Here is a 14116-nt window from a genome sequence, read left to right on the forward strand (position 1 = left end):
AGTTCTTTTTGCCTCTACACACGTAGACGTGCGGTGGTACTCTCCCATGGTGTAATGGTGAAAGGTAAAGGCAATTGTAGCACCGTCGATTAGACTCAACATGCCGAACCTGTATATTTTCCAAATTTGGCGTAAATCCTGGTCGGGTTGTTTAGTTAACCGTGATTCATGACCCGTCTGACCCGCACATATTAATGTCACCATTTTTCCATCGGTTTATGGATATTTAATTGAATCTAACTGTTCCACGTTCGATTCAATTAAACCGTCTTACTTGGTATCAAATTGTTTCCGGATCATGGGTACTTTTTACTTACTTTGTTTGAGTTATACAATTGCGTTACGTTGCATTAAATCATTTATTTAAATGTGACTTTAAAGCCTACGTGGTTTTTTACAATTTAAACATGTGACATTGTTTCTGGCGCATACATTTGGAAGAATGATTGTTTGGAGTCGGGTACTATTTCGTGATTTACATAATTTTTACCCGGGCTGTAAATCCAAACGTCGCCCGTTAAATTTAAGGAATGCCAATCCAATAAGGTGGACCACACGCTGTTAGCACCCAAAGCCATTGGTACCCGAGGTATTTATTCGTTGGATTTAATTTTCTTTGTTAATTACTTCTTGAAAGTGAAAAGAAGGTCAGTTTTGACATACTCTTCAGAATTAATCCAACATCTTTACTATGTGGACTTATGGTAGAAATTCTATTTAATATTTGGAGGCTTCCTTGGAGTCTCCAATGTGACATGTGGTCTTGAATTGTCATGAAGAACCAGAAGTAGCCTTTATATTGACTAAAAAAAGTCAGCTTTGGATAAATTTTTCATGAATTTGGTCTATTTGAAGGCTGTATAGTCGTACTTATCATTTGACCTCTTGGTAACTGATCAATGTGTTAATAATTGTCATAATCAACCTATTTCTCGTCGATAATAACAGAAATAAATAACAACCACATAAAGAAATATCTGAACTATGTGGAAGAACATCCATTTAACCCTTCGAAGCTTCTCTTGAGACTCTAAGACGACATATGGTCTTGCATTGTCTTGAAGAACTAGAAGCAGCCTTTATATTGACTAAAGAAGCTCAGCTTTAGATAAATTTTTCATAAATTTGGACTATCTAAGAGCAGTAGTCAATTGTCAAATGTTTCAGGTTTCGGTACGACCTTGACGTTGTACATCTTCGCAGCTGTCATTATCATTTTTGAAAAGTAAATTTTCACAGATTATAGCAACTGGATTAATCAGTTTCAGCAAAAAAAAAATATTTTAATAGTTAGAAAAAGCATAAAAAAGCTTTTATATAATATAAAAATTATTTCTGGTTCCTAATATTAACATAACAACGTTTATTTTTGTAATTAATACGGTCATAATTGTTCAAACCTTGTTTTAATTTGCTTAGTTAACATGCTAAATTATATGCCATTAAACTAGTTTGTAAGATGTATCCATCCATCATTCATAATTTCAGCATCCCCCCCTCAATTGGAATAGGCTAAAGCCATGTAATCTAATTAATATTCATGATGTAAAACTTGAAGTTTGTAATTGAGCTGAAATATTTAACAAACCAATTCATATACAAATATCCTATGCAAAACTTGATACAAGTCAACGTTGGTGGATGATTAAGCTTTTAATTAGTTTTATGTGAACTCTGGGTTGCCTAGATGTAGGCGTTGATACAATTCTAGACAATTAAGTAAGGTTAATATACTTTTATTTTGTTCATACACTTTTGACTTAAGTAGTTAATGGTTAAACAAATATTTGTAAATAAACCACAGCAATAAAGTACTGATAAAAATCTTAAAAGTGTAAGATAGTAGAGACAATTTAGTGCCATTAAAAAAAGTGTCACTTATAATTTGCCTTAATTGAAAAATTCGCCCGAGGTTATTAGTTGGTGTCGATTTCCCAACAATAACAATTTGATTATTGCATTTAAATCCGAAGCGAGATTCGATGTTGACATTCCATTCGGCCACTAATGATCCAACAAACCATTACTTTACCTTATGAACGATCATAATTGGGGACACGTTAAAAGGTAACCTGTGACCTACTCAAGGAAATAATTTAAATACTCGGCGCCCAATATTGCATCTTATTTATGGTCTCTGACTAACAGCGATGTTAATTCCGATAAAAATTTGAATATACATTGCTGGAAATTATCGTTCTTTTCCACTTGTAATGTTTAGAAAATTTACAAGGCTGTAAAGATATTAACAGACTGTTTCTTTTACAGGTAAGTCAATCGTTCCAGGCGATTTGCCGTACCAACGTCAAATGTTTTATGGGTAATAAAAGAAAAGGACTGAAGGTAAACAATTAAAAAGTATATTATATCATAGTGTTTGTAATAAAATGCAACAGCAATGTGCAAGTACAAAATTTAATATTAATATTTATTTAAATGAGTATTTTAATAAGTCGTATGTGTTTATAATAATACATCAATATTTATATTTATATATAGAAACGTTTATTATCATAGATTTGGATAAAACCAGATTTTTATTATTTTAAAAATATTGCGCCTTTAATAAACATTTATTATATTTTTTATTAAATAATCTGTATTTATTATATTCTAAAAAATAATTATAGAAATGACTACAAACATAATTACATTGATTGATGCCAGTTTTTTGTTTAAAAATTCATTTAATTCAATTAATTAACAATTTTTAGTTTAAGAATATTCTCTTTTAAATAACAAAAATATTAATTTTTTTTTAAACAATGTATATTTAATCTATTGCAAAAGATAATTGTAGAAATAACTATTACAAAAGTAATATTGATTGAAGCAAGTTTGTCAAAAATTAAAGAATATTAAAAATAAGGTCAATTTTAATACAGTTTTTATTAAATTAATTGTATGAATATTTTAATATATCGTCTGTATTAATAATAAAAAAATATTTACATACAGAAACATTTATTTTCATGGATATATTGGATGATAAAATAAGATTTTTATTATTTTAAAATAATAATATATTAGAACAATAAACAAAGAATGTTCTGTTCTGTTACCATACATTTTTTATTACATAATTTGTTATGTGAATAAATAATTTGTCATAATAACAGAAAAATATTTATATATAAAAACATTTAGTCATAAATTTATTGGGTAAACCAACAATTTTCTAATTTTAAAGTTGTTACTCGTATAATATACAAAGAATGTTCTATTTTAAATAAAAAAAATATTATGTGTTTTTTATTAAACAATCTATATTTATTTTAACACTTTTATTTAAAAATTAAATAATATATCTCAAGTCTATTTTAAAATACATTTTTTATTAAATTATTTGTATGAGTATGTTAAAAAAAATATTTATGTACAGAAACATTTATTTTCATGGATATATTGGGTAAATCCATATTTTTTATTTTAAAATTACTATTTTAAATAAAAAAAATATTATATATATTTATTAAACAATCTATTCTAAAAGAAAATTGTAGAAATTGAAAAATATTCCTCATTTCAATAAAAGGTCTGCTTTACTACACACTTTTTATTAAGTTATTTGCGTAAGTGTTAATAAATTGTCTATATTAACAATACAAAAATATTTATATATAAAAACATTCATTTTTATGGATATATTGGATAAAAATATTAAAATATATAATTTACATCCATATTTTAATTTTTTTATTAAAAAAGTGGAAACAAGAAATTTAATTATAAAAAAATTAAATATTTTATTTAAATTTAAGATATTTAAAGAAAGATTTGAAAAATATTTCAATAATTCAAAATAACTAATTAATTAAAAATATTTAATTTTAATTAATAATATTTGGAATATTAAGCTCAAATTTTACGTAATTATTTTTCAAAAAATAAAAAAAATATTTAATTTAAAATTAAAGTATTTGAAATATTACACTTAAAAAATTAAATTATTTAATTTAAATTTATAATATTTGAATTTTTTATTAAAAAATTAAAAATAGTTTAAATTTAAAATATAATAATAAAATATTTCATTTAAATAAATATCTTAAAAAATTAAAAAAAAAGAAAACAATTTAATTGAAAACTAAATATAAATATTTAATTTAAATATATAGTATATACATATATATTTGAAATATTAATCCCATATTTTCCCATTTTTTTATTTTAAAATTATAACTCATATAATAAAAAATTAAATTATTTAATTTAAATTTATAATATTTGAATTTTTTATTAAAAAATTAAAAATAGTTTAAATTTAAAATATAATAATGAAATATTTTATTTAAATAAATATCTTAAAAAATTAAAAAAAAGAAAACAATTTAATTAAAAACTAAATATAAATATTTAATTTAAATATATAGTATATATATATATATATATATATATATATATATATATATATATATATATTTATATATATATATATATATTTATATATATATATATATATATATATATATATATTTGAAATATTAATCCCATATTTTCCCATTTTTTTATTTTAAAATTATAACTCGTATAATAAACAAAGAATATTCTATTTTAAATAAAAAATATTGAATATTTTTTATTAAACAATCTATATTTAATCTATTTTAAAAGAAAATTGTAGAAATAACTATATAACCAAAGGGATACTGATTGAACCAATATTTTCTCATTTAAATAAAATGTCTATTTTACTATACAGTAACATAAATATCCATAAATAATAATAGATTATTGTATAAAACAATATTTTAGTTATTTTAAAATTATTATACATACAATAAGGAATATTCTCTTTTAAATAAAGAATTTATTATATTTTCTCTTAAATAATCCATATCTTTTATATTCTAAAAGATAATTGTAGAAAGGACTATACCAAAACAAGATTTTTGTCTAAAAATGAAAAAATGTTCTTCATTTAACTAAAATGTGTATTTTAATATCACATTTCTATAAATTTCTTTCTAAAATAAAATAAATAAGGTTTTATAAATTTATTAATCACAGTTTAAAAGAATAAAATTATAAATATTTTTTAGAACGGATTTAATAAAAAAAAAAGAATATTTTTGGTATATTTAGATATAAATATTTAAAAATAGACAATTTTATAAATAAATATTTTTCTATAATATATAGTATATAATAAAAAATAATCAAAATTAAATAGATTAATAAATAATAATTAAATTCAATAACTAAGAAATATTTATATTCTGAATTTAATGAATAATAAAATTGGACTCATCCAATATATCTTTGAATTAACAAATATTCTTATAGAATAAAGTTATATAAATTTAATATTAATTAAAGAAATAATCTAATATATCAAGATATGTTACTGAAAAATAAATTTTTCTGTAGAATAAAATAAATATAGACATTTTAATAAAATAAATTATAATAGGGAGTCAATAAAATGTGACTTGGTTCTTTCCAACTGTGACTAAATTAATGCACATGGATTTTGTTATTATAAATAAGTATATAATAAAATAAACAAATACAGTTGGGGGACAGCAAATGAAGTAGTGCCGTAATTAACAATTCTCTTGGCTGCAGCCGGGAATGCACCGTAAACAGTCCTCTGATCATATGGCAAAATAATTTAGCCCAATGTCAACCACTCCTTAATGCCACGGTGTCGCGGTCCTTCGGTCCGCACGCTCCGTGTGCGTTACGGCGATGTCGTAACCGTCAATCTACATGTGTAAATTTTAAATACGGATCGCGTTGCGCCCCGGGGGCGCCAGACTTCACGTCTACGCTTTCCGAACGATTGAGGAGATTTCTTTCGGTGCACGCCGTGACTTTTTCCATCGGCGTGCTCGGAGCTTTAATTGCACGGCTTATCCGGAGGATGGCGGGGAAATTGCGAGGCATTAATGCCCGCCGAGCCGAGAGTTTCTGTCGATTTGTTTGATATGGGCACGGAGTGTGGGCAAATAAAACAAATAGGTTAATAGGTCTCGTTCCCGTAAGGGAAAAATTGCTATTTATGTACCTACTACTGGTTCGTTGACGGTAAAAGAAGATCAAAACTTGCTGTTTATAAATACTTCTCTTTGGTAATTATTACTAAATTAATTTTCATGTTGGCTACCACTATTTACATATATATTATGCTCGATTAATTTACTTATTTTAGTAAGTAGGTAGCTGAACCAATGTCATTTTACAACATTATAATGATTAATTTGCTTTAGTATTTCATTAGGATTGATATAATTGTTTCATAAATTATATACTATTCAAAATAAACTATATATTTAAATACTTTTATTCATTTTTTAGTAGTTAATACTGGTAAAACCTTATAATAACTCAAATAAGTGATTTAAAAGCATAATTTATTATTAATTGATGTAACAATAACTGTTAATGAAATTAAGATTAAAAATTCGTTACTTTTTCCATAAAATATATTAATATGAATTTAAATTTCCATTAATGATCAAAATATTTTCTTTAATTAGTATAATCTAAACATTCAAAAAAAAAAAAAATAAATATAATAAAAAATAAATACTTACATGAAATATTCTTTATTGATTAAACAGAATAATATTTATAAATCAATAACCTTTTGTCTCATCAATACATCTTTAATATTTATTTATAGAAATGTTATAACAATGATCTAAGGAATATATTATGAGCTTTTTTTTCATTCATCATGTTTTAAGGATTGTATTGTTTAATAAATAAATAATATATTTAATTTTTTTTTTATTCTATTGTCAAAAATATTTACATAAAAGAAAAAAATACAAACATTTTTAATAAAAAATTATTTACATTTTGTTATTGTTTAATTAAATTAAAAAAAAACACACACACACAATAAATTACTTAATTTAAATTTGTATTTCAAATATTAAAAAAAATGAAAAATAAATTAAATATAAAAAAATTAAATATTTAATTTAAATTTATATTATATAAAATATTAATAAAATTTAATAATCAAAATATTTACTTTAAATTTATAATATTTGAAATTAAAAATTTAATTTTTAATTAATTAAAAAAGAAAAAAAAAACAAAAATAAAATGTCTAATTTAAATTATGTTATATTAATTATGTATTTATTATATTAAGAATAAAAAAATAAAAAATAAGCAAATTAACTAAAATAAATGAAATAGCAAATTTAATTTTTATATTAAAAAAATGAAAATAAGCAGTTAAATACTTTAAATATTATAATAAGTTATAAAAATATTTCATTAAAATAATATATTTCAAAATATTTGAATATCTATTTTTATAATATTTGAATTTTTTTTATTAAAATAATTTTATAACAATTTATAAAAGAATTTCATTAAAATTTATAATATTTGAAATATTAAAAAAAAAATAGAAATAATTTTAAGAAAAAAATAAAATATTTAATTTTAATTAATATTTGAAATTTAAGCTTAAAAATTATAAATAATTTAAATTAAAAAAAATAATAATAATAAAATATTTAATTTAAATTTATACTATTTAAACCTTAACTTTAAAATTATAAATTATTTACTTTAAAAATATTGAAATATTAAGCTTAAAAAGTAATAACAATTTAATTTAATTTAAAAAAAAACCTTCAAATATTTAATTTAAATTTTTTAACTAAAAATACGAAATTTAATTATAAAAATTAAAATATTTAAATTTCTAATATTTCTAAGCTTAAAAATAAAAAAAAACAAACAATTTAGTAAAAAATAATAATTTTTAAATAGTAAATAGTTTAATTATAAAAAATAAAATTTTTAATTTAAATATCTAATACTTATCTAAATATTAAGCTTAAAAAACTTAAAATAAAAAAATTATATTTAATTTAGATTTAAAATATTTAAAAAATACAAAACAATACAAAAATTAAAAATAATTGAATTCAAATTTATGATATTTGAAATACAAAGTTTGAAAAAATTTAAAAAAATATAATTTATTAAAAAAAAAAATAAAATATTTTAATTTTTTTATTAAAAAATTAAAAATAAGATTAATTATAAAAAATGAAATATTTAATTTAAATTTCAAATATTTACAAAAATGAAAATTAATTAAAAATATTTAATTTTAATTAATAATATTTGGAATATTATTAATTAAAAAAAACTTTTAAAAATACTAAAATATGTAATTGATATTTATAATAATTTAATTTTTTTATAGGAAAATGTTTAATTATAAAAAATAAAATATTTAAAAAATATTTATTTAAATTCCTCATACTTTAAATATTAAGCTTTAAAAAATAAAAATAACTGAAAATAAAATATTTAATTTAGAATTAAAAGATTTAAAAAGTATTTCAAAAATTAAATTAAATAACCACAATTAAATTTTAATTAATAATATTTGATATATTAATCTTAAATTATACATAATTATTTAAAAAATAGATTACAATATTTAATTTAAATTTAGAGTATTTGAAATATTAAGCTTAATCAATTAAAATATTTTATTAAAATTTATATCTGAAATATAAATAATAAAAAAGTAATTTAAATAAAACAAATTTAAATTAACATTTTAAATTTTATACTTGAAAAATAATAAAAAACAAACACAATTTAATCAGGATTCATAGTATTTTGTATATTCCAGAATATCATGCTGTAAATTTCGAGTATCATGAGAATGTTAATCTGGCCATGTTTTATTAAATTATCTTTTAAATAAACTGAACACTGGTAAACATACATAGATGGAACAATTAACAGTTTATGTCTTTTAAATTGGGTTTAAAGATCTTCAAAATAATTCCAAATTAAAATGCATTTGAAATAAAAGAAAGACTTCACTGTTTAATTAAAAACAAAGACAATTTAATCATAAGAAAACACTTTTTTAATTTGAGGTCAAAACCGTGATATTGCATCACACCTCATAAGTGGAACTTTGATAGTTGCTACTTTTGAATTATTTTCTCAGAACTACATAACTAAAAATATTACTAAGCACCTATTGCATTTTTATTTGTCGTATCATAAAGATAAGTACGATTGAAGTATGTGTTTTATCAATACTAAATAAATAATTTCCTATGAATCATTACTTAACATACATACAGTGTAGATTCTAGTCATTCCGTAATATTTTATTAGCCATTTACATGTTTTCTTTAGGTAAAACTTATTCTTGAACTCATTTTTTTAAATTAAAATTTTAATACTAACCTATATTAAAATGTTTATAGCTGTTACATTAACACTATATATTTTTATGGATATTGAACATGTGTGTGCAACACTGTTCATGCTCACTTACTCCTTTTACCTTTTTTATTTTTTCCACTGCTGTGACGTTAATTATCTGAATATACATCCAGTCGTTAGCCTTTTTTCTGATAAAGTGTATAACATAATTTATCAGAGGATATGAACAAGTTAGCCAGATGGTCACATGTGCAGTTTCAAGCAATTTGCACTCTAAATACTGCCACTGCAGCATTATGCGAAACAATTGTGTGGACGTTTCATGGAAATAATGTTTATGTTGTTTTGTGTAAGTGTTTCTAATCCAACTTCCACTGAGGTGCACGCTTAAAATAATACCAAAGTAACCACCCAAATTGTATGGCTATGAAAGATCAAAGTGATCATAAAGGGTTTTTGCTATTTTGTGTAAGTGTTTCTAATACAACTTCCATTAAGGTACTGCTTATAGTGGTAGTACAGTACCCATCCAAATTGGCTATGAGTGATCAAAGTGATCATGAAAAAGGGGTGATAGATAGAAGAGTTTTGTAATTAGTGTTAGTGGGTCTAATCCAACTTCTATCAAGGTACACGCTTATAGTACTGCCAAAGTAGCCACCCAAATTGTATGGCTATATCTGATAAAACTGATCATAAAATAGGATTGATAAATAGAAAAGTTCTTGCTATTTTGTGTAATTGTTTCTAATCCAACTTCCATTAAGTCATACGCTTAAAGTACCACCCTACAGAAGCCACCCAAATTGTATGGTTATGTCAGATCGAACTCATCATAAAAAGGGTTGATAGATGAAAGAGTTCTTGCTGTTTTGTGTAAGTGATTCTAACCCAACTTCCCCCATGGTACATGCTTAAAGTACTACTACAGTAGCCACCGAAATTGTATGGCTATATCTGATAAAACTGATCATAAAATAGGGTTGATAAATAGAAAAGTTCTTGCTATTTTGTGTAATTGTTTCTAATCCAACTTCCATTAAGTCATACGCTTAAAGTACCACCCTACAGAAGCCACCCAAATTGTATGGTTATGTCAGATCGAACTCATCATAAAAAGGGTTGATAGATGAAAGAGTTCTTGCTGTTTTGTGTAAGTGATTCTAACCCAACTTCCCCCATGGTACATGCTTAAAGTACTACTACAGTAGCCACCCAAATTGTATGGCTATATCTGATAAAACTGATCATAAAATAGGGTTGATAAATAGAAAAGTTCTTGCTATTTTGTGTAATTGTTTCTAATCCAACTTCCATTAAGTCATACGCTTAAAGTACCACCCTACAGAAGCCACCCAAATTGTATGGTTATGTCAGATCGAACTCATCATAAAAAGGGTTGATAGATGAAAGAGTTCTTGCTGTTTTGTGTAAGTGATTCTAACCCAACTTCCCCCATGGTACATGCTTAAAGTACTACTACAGTAGCCACCCAAATTGTATGGCTATGTCTGATAAAACTGATCATAAAATAGGGTTGATAAATAGAAAAGTTCTTGCTATTTTGTGTAATTGTTTCTAATACAACTTCCATTAAGTCATACGCTTAAAGTACCACCCTACAGAAGCCACCCAAATTGTATGGTTATGTCAGATCAAACTCATCATAAAAAGGGATGTAGAGGAAAGAGTTCTTGTTGTTCTGTGTAAGTGATTCTAATCCAACTTCCCCCCTAGGTACATGCTTAAAGTACTACTACAATACCTACCCAAATTGTATGGCTATATCTGATAAAACTGATCATAAAATAGGATTGATAAATAGAAAAGTTCTTGCTATTTTGTGTAATTGTTTCTAATACAACATCCACTAAGGTACACACTTAAAGTACTACTACAGTAGCCACCCAAATTGTATAGCTATATCTGATCAAACTGCTCAGAAAGAAGAGTTGATCTGTGGGAATTGAATGCTAAAATATCGGCGTTCAATTGACCTGGAAAACGGCGGTTATCCTTTGCCAAAAGTACCCACCATCAGTACGACAACGGCACTTTCCATTTGTGCAGAAATTGCTCGGACAAAAAACGACCTGCGTCTGCCGCAAAAGAACTAAAGGCTAATTAAGGCGCGTGATCACTTTCACCTCCGCTCTGCACTTTTAATCGATCGCGATTAATAAAAGTGAGTCACCGCAATGAAATTCGATAATGACCCATTGTTAAATTATTCGATGGTTAATCAACATTCGGCTGGCCACAAAAAATTAACACCTACTACATGCTCTCCATTCTGATTTTATTAAGACATATTTGTGCAAACATTTAATTTCACAGTTTATCAGTCAACAGAGACAATTTACAAATAAAAATAAAGGGTTGAGATAAATGCTGTTGCAATCGGCCGTGTTTGTTTATATCTCAAGGAAAGTCAATAAGTATAAACACGTAATGATATACAAGATATCCATTTAATTTATACCTGCATTCCGTGTTACTTTTTCCTGTGCGACGACATATTAAAATGCAGAAAACCCGGCGCCAATGTAGAAATCTCCCAGACTCAGCTAAAGAACCAGATAAACACCGTCGCAATTAAAACCAACAGAAGTTGAAGCACATGAAAACACTTCGCAGTTGAAGGAACTAATTAAATTATATTTTGGTACTGTTATGCATCATTCAAAGCTTCAACTCCGGGCAACTTCTTGCCTTCGAGGAACTCCAAGCTGGCTCCCCCTCCGCTGGATACGTGACTGACCGACTTCTCGGCATCAAACTTCTTGACAACAGTGGCTGTGTCACCGCCGCCAACGATGGTGGTGGCTCCCGCTTCTGTGGCCGCCACCACGGCCACCAGAACCAGTTTGGTACCGTGGGAGAACCTCTCCCATTCGAAGACGCCCGGAGGACCGTTCCACAAAATCGTTTTGGCCCTCAGGACGGGGATGCAAAAGTTGTTGGCGCTTTGATTGCCTATGTCCAAGCCCATCCAACCCTCCGGAATTCCGTCTGAAACAACTAAGGTTAAACCTGGCTTAAGTGTTAGTTGTTGTGTACCTTCCACTGAGGCACAACTACAGTTGGCGTTTTCCTTGAAGGAGTCTGCCGTGATGAAATCCGTAGGCAAGTGTAGTATGACGCCCTTAGTTTCAACTTTGGACATTATCTTGGGTACCAGTTTGGCACCATCCGGGTCGAACATAGATTTGCCTATCTCCATGTTGTGCAGGACTTTGAGGAAGGTGAAGGCCATGCCCCCGCCGATTATCATTTCATCAACTTTGTCCAACAAGTTTTCAATCAAAACTATTTTGTCCTTTACCTTGGCGCCACCTAAAATCGCCAGGAAAGGTCTTTCGGGGTTGTGCAACGCCTTAGACAAGTATTCTAGCTCCTTTTTCATTAAGAACCCACAAGCCCGCACTTGGAAGCCTTCACCCAACATGGAGGAGTGAGCCCGATGAGCAGTACCGAAGGCATCATTGACGTAAACATCACCCAACTCCCTTAGCCCTTGTCTGAAGGCCTTAACGTCATTTTGGCTGGCGCTAACCTTCTTCCCAGCACCATCCAAACCTTTCCCCTCCTCCTCCAGGTGGAACCGCAGGTTCTCCAAAAGGAAAACGCTCCCCGGGGCTGAGCTGTGGATGCTCTGCTTCACTTTAGGGCCCACACAGTCTGGTAGGAACTCGACGGGTTTATCCAGCAAACTAGATAGCTCACTTGCCACCGGTTTGAGGCTTGACTTGGCTACAACTTGGCCTTTGGGACGTCCCAAGTGAGATATCAACGCCAGGCTTTTCGCCCCCTGTTCCAGGGTGTACTTGATCGACCCCAAAGCTGCCACTATTCGTTGGTTGTTGGTGATGGTGCCCTTTTTCATGGGTACATTGAAGTCGACTCTCATTAACACACGTTTGTCCTTAACATCTACTTTGTCTAGGGTGAGCTTGTGGAACTGTCCCATGAAAGCTTTCAGGACTTTGGGTTGCCATACATTGCTTCGCAGTAACAATCCAACTTTCGAATTAAACTCCATTTTATGTAACTATTTGTCAGTTTTGGAAATGACTTTTGTGAAGTTTAACCTGATTGTTTAAATTTCTTTATTATAAGCCATTAAAATGAGTTAATTAGAGTTTTAGACATGTTGTAATTGATCAATTAATGTTGCGATAAACACAATGTCCCATCCTCGGATGTCGAAACGGCACCATATTTTAACGGCGACAATTAAAAAGCGGTTTTATTATTTTTCACCATTAGACGGTGAAGCCCACAATTATGTCGTCCGCCCAAAGTTTACGCAACTTTACAGCCACCATTAAAACAGTGTAAACAAAAAATGCGAGTCACTTTCCTGTTTGGTTGGTAAACATTATATTTTTACTTTATATACACATTTGTTTGTGCACAAGTCCTATTTAAAAAAAAATTGTTTAAAGGCAATAATAGAGGAATAGGTCATTGTGTATTTAGTTCCCAAAATTATCATTTGTTTGTATAAATCAACTTTTGGTTAACTTAAAATATAAGTTATTTATTAACAAATGTTTGTTTTACTTTTTTGTAAAGGGGTAAAAAATATAGAATATTTACTGTATAAATAAAAAATATTAAACTTTTATTTTATTTCTTTTTTATGGTCTTTTTAACAATTTTATATTTTACATTTTAGAGAAAAAGGGGAAAATAAAAATAAATGTTTGTACTGTATTTATGCAAAAATATAAAAATATGTATATAAATAGAAAATACTAGACTATTATTGTATTTTTTATAATTTTAAATTTTACATTTTTAGACAAAAAGGGAAAAATAAAAATAATATTATTCATAGATTTGTATTTTATAATTACTTTTTAATAATTTATGATGTTGCATTTAAATAAAATGTGGATTATGCAGATATTTTTTTAAAAAATCTATAATTTTTGTATTG

The 14116-nt window shown here is 26.5% G+C and overlaps 2 protein-coding genes across 4 annotated transcripts in view; one reads left to right on the forward strand and one right to left on the reverse strand.

Annotated features, from left to right (window-relative positions):
- LOC109596242 (pleckstrin homology domain-containing family G member 1) overlaps window positions 1-14116 on the forward strand; it is a 206620-nt gene that overhangs the window by 136275 nt on the left and 56229 nt on the right. Inside the window, exon 1 of one of the 3 annotated variants that reach the window (XM_049963750.1) lies at window positions 1975-2067. The exons of the other annotated variants lie outside the window; for them this stretch is intronic. The gene's annotated coding sequence lies outside the window, so the exon portion shown is untranslated. Of the gene's footprint in view, window positions 1-1974; window positions 2068-14116 lie in introns of those variants that run through there. 3 annotated transcript variants of the gene reach the window in all.
- On the reverse strand, window positions 11809-13718 carry LOC109596262 (phosphoglycerate kinase 1). The gene is made up of 2 exons (XM_020011768.2): window positions 12232-13718; window positions 11809-12183 (listed from the first exon to the last, which is right to left on the reverse strand). Exons 1-2 carry the CDS (start codon window positions 13211-13213, stop codon window positions 11843-11845), a joined length of 1323 nt encoding a protein of 440 aa, XP_019867327.1. The 5' UTR covers window positions 13214-13718; the 3' UTR covers window positions 11809-11842.

Source organism: Aethina tumida, chromosome 2 (assembly GCF_024364675.1).
Source record: "Aethina tumida isolate Nest 87 chromosome 2, icAetTumi1.1, whole genome shotgun sequence".
NCBI classification, from domain to species: Eukaryota; Metazoa; Arthropoda; class Insecta; order Coleoptera; family Nitidulidae; genus Aethina; species Aethina tumida.

What these genes read in the sequence shown, in the direction of transcription:
- LOC109596262 (XM_020011768.2), bottom strand. Translation starts at nt 13,213, where the DNA reads ATGGAGTTTAATTCGAAAGTTGGATTGTTACTGCGAAGCAATGTATGG. An exon ending in TAGTTGTGCCTCAGTGGAAG is followed by an intron (nt 12,184 to 12,231) that starts GTACACAACAAC and finishes TAGTTGTTTCAG; the next exon opens with ACGGAATTCCGGAGGGTTGG.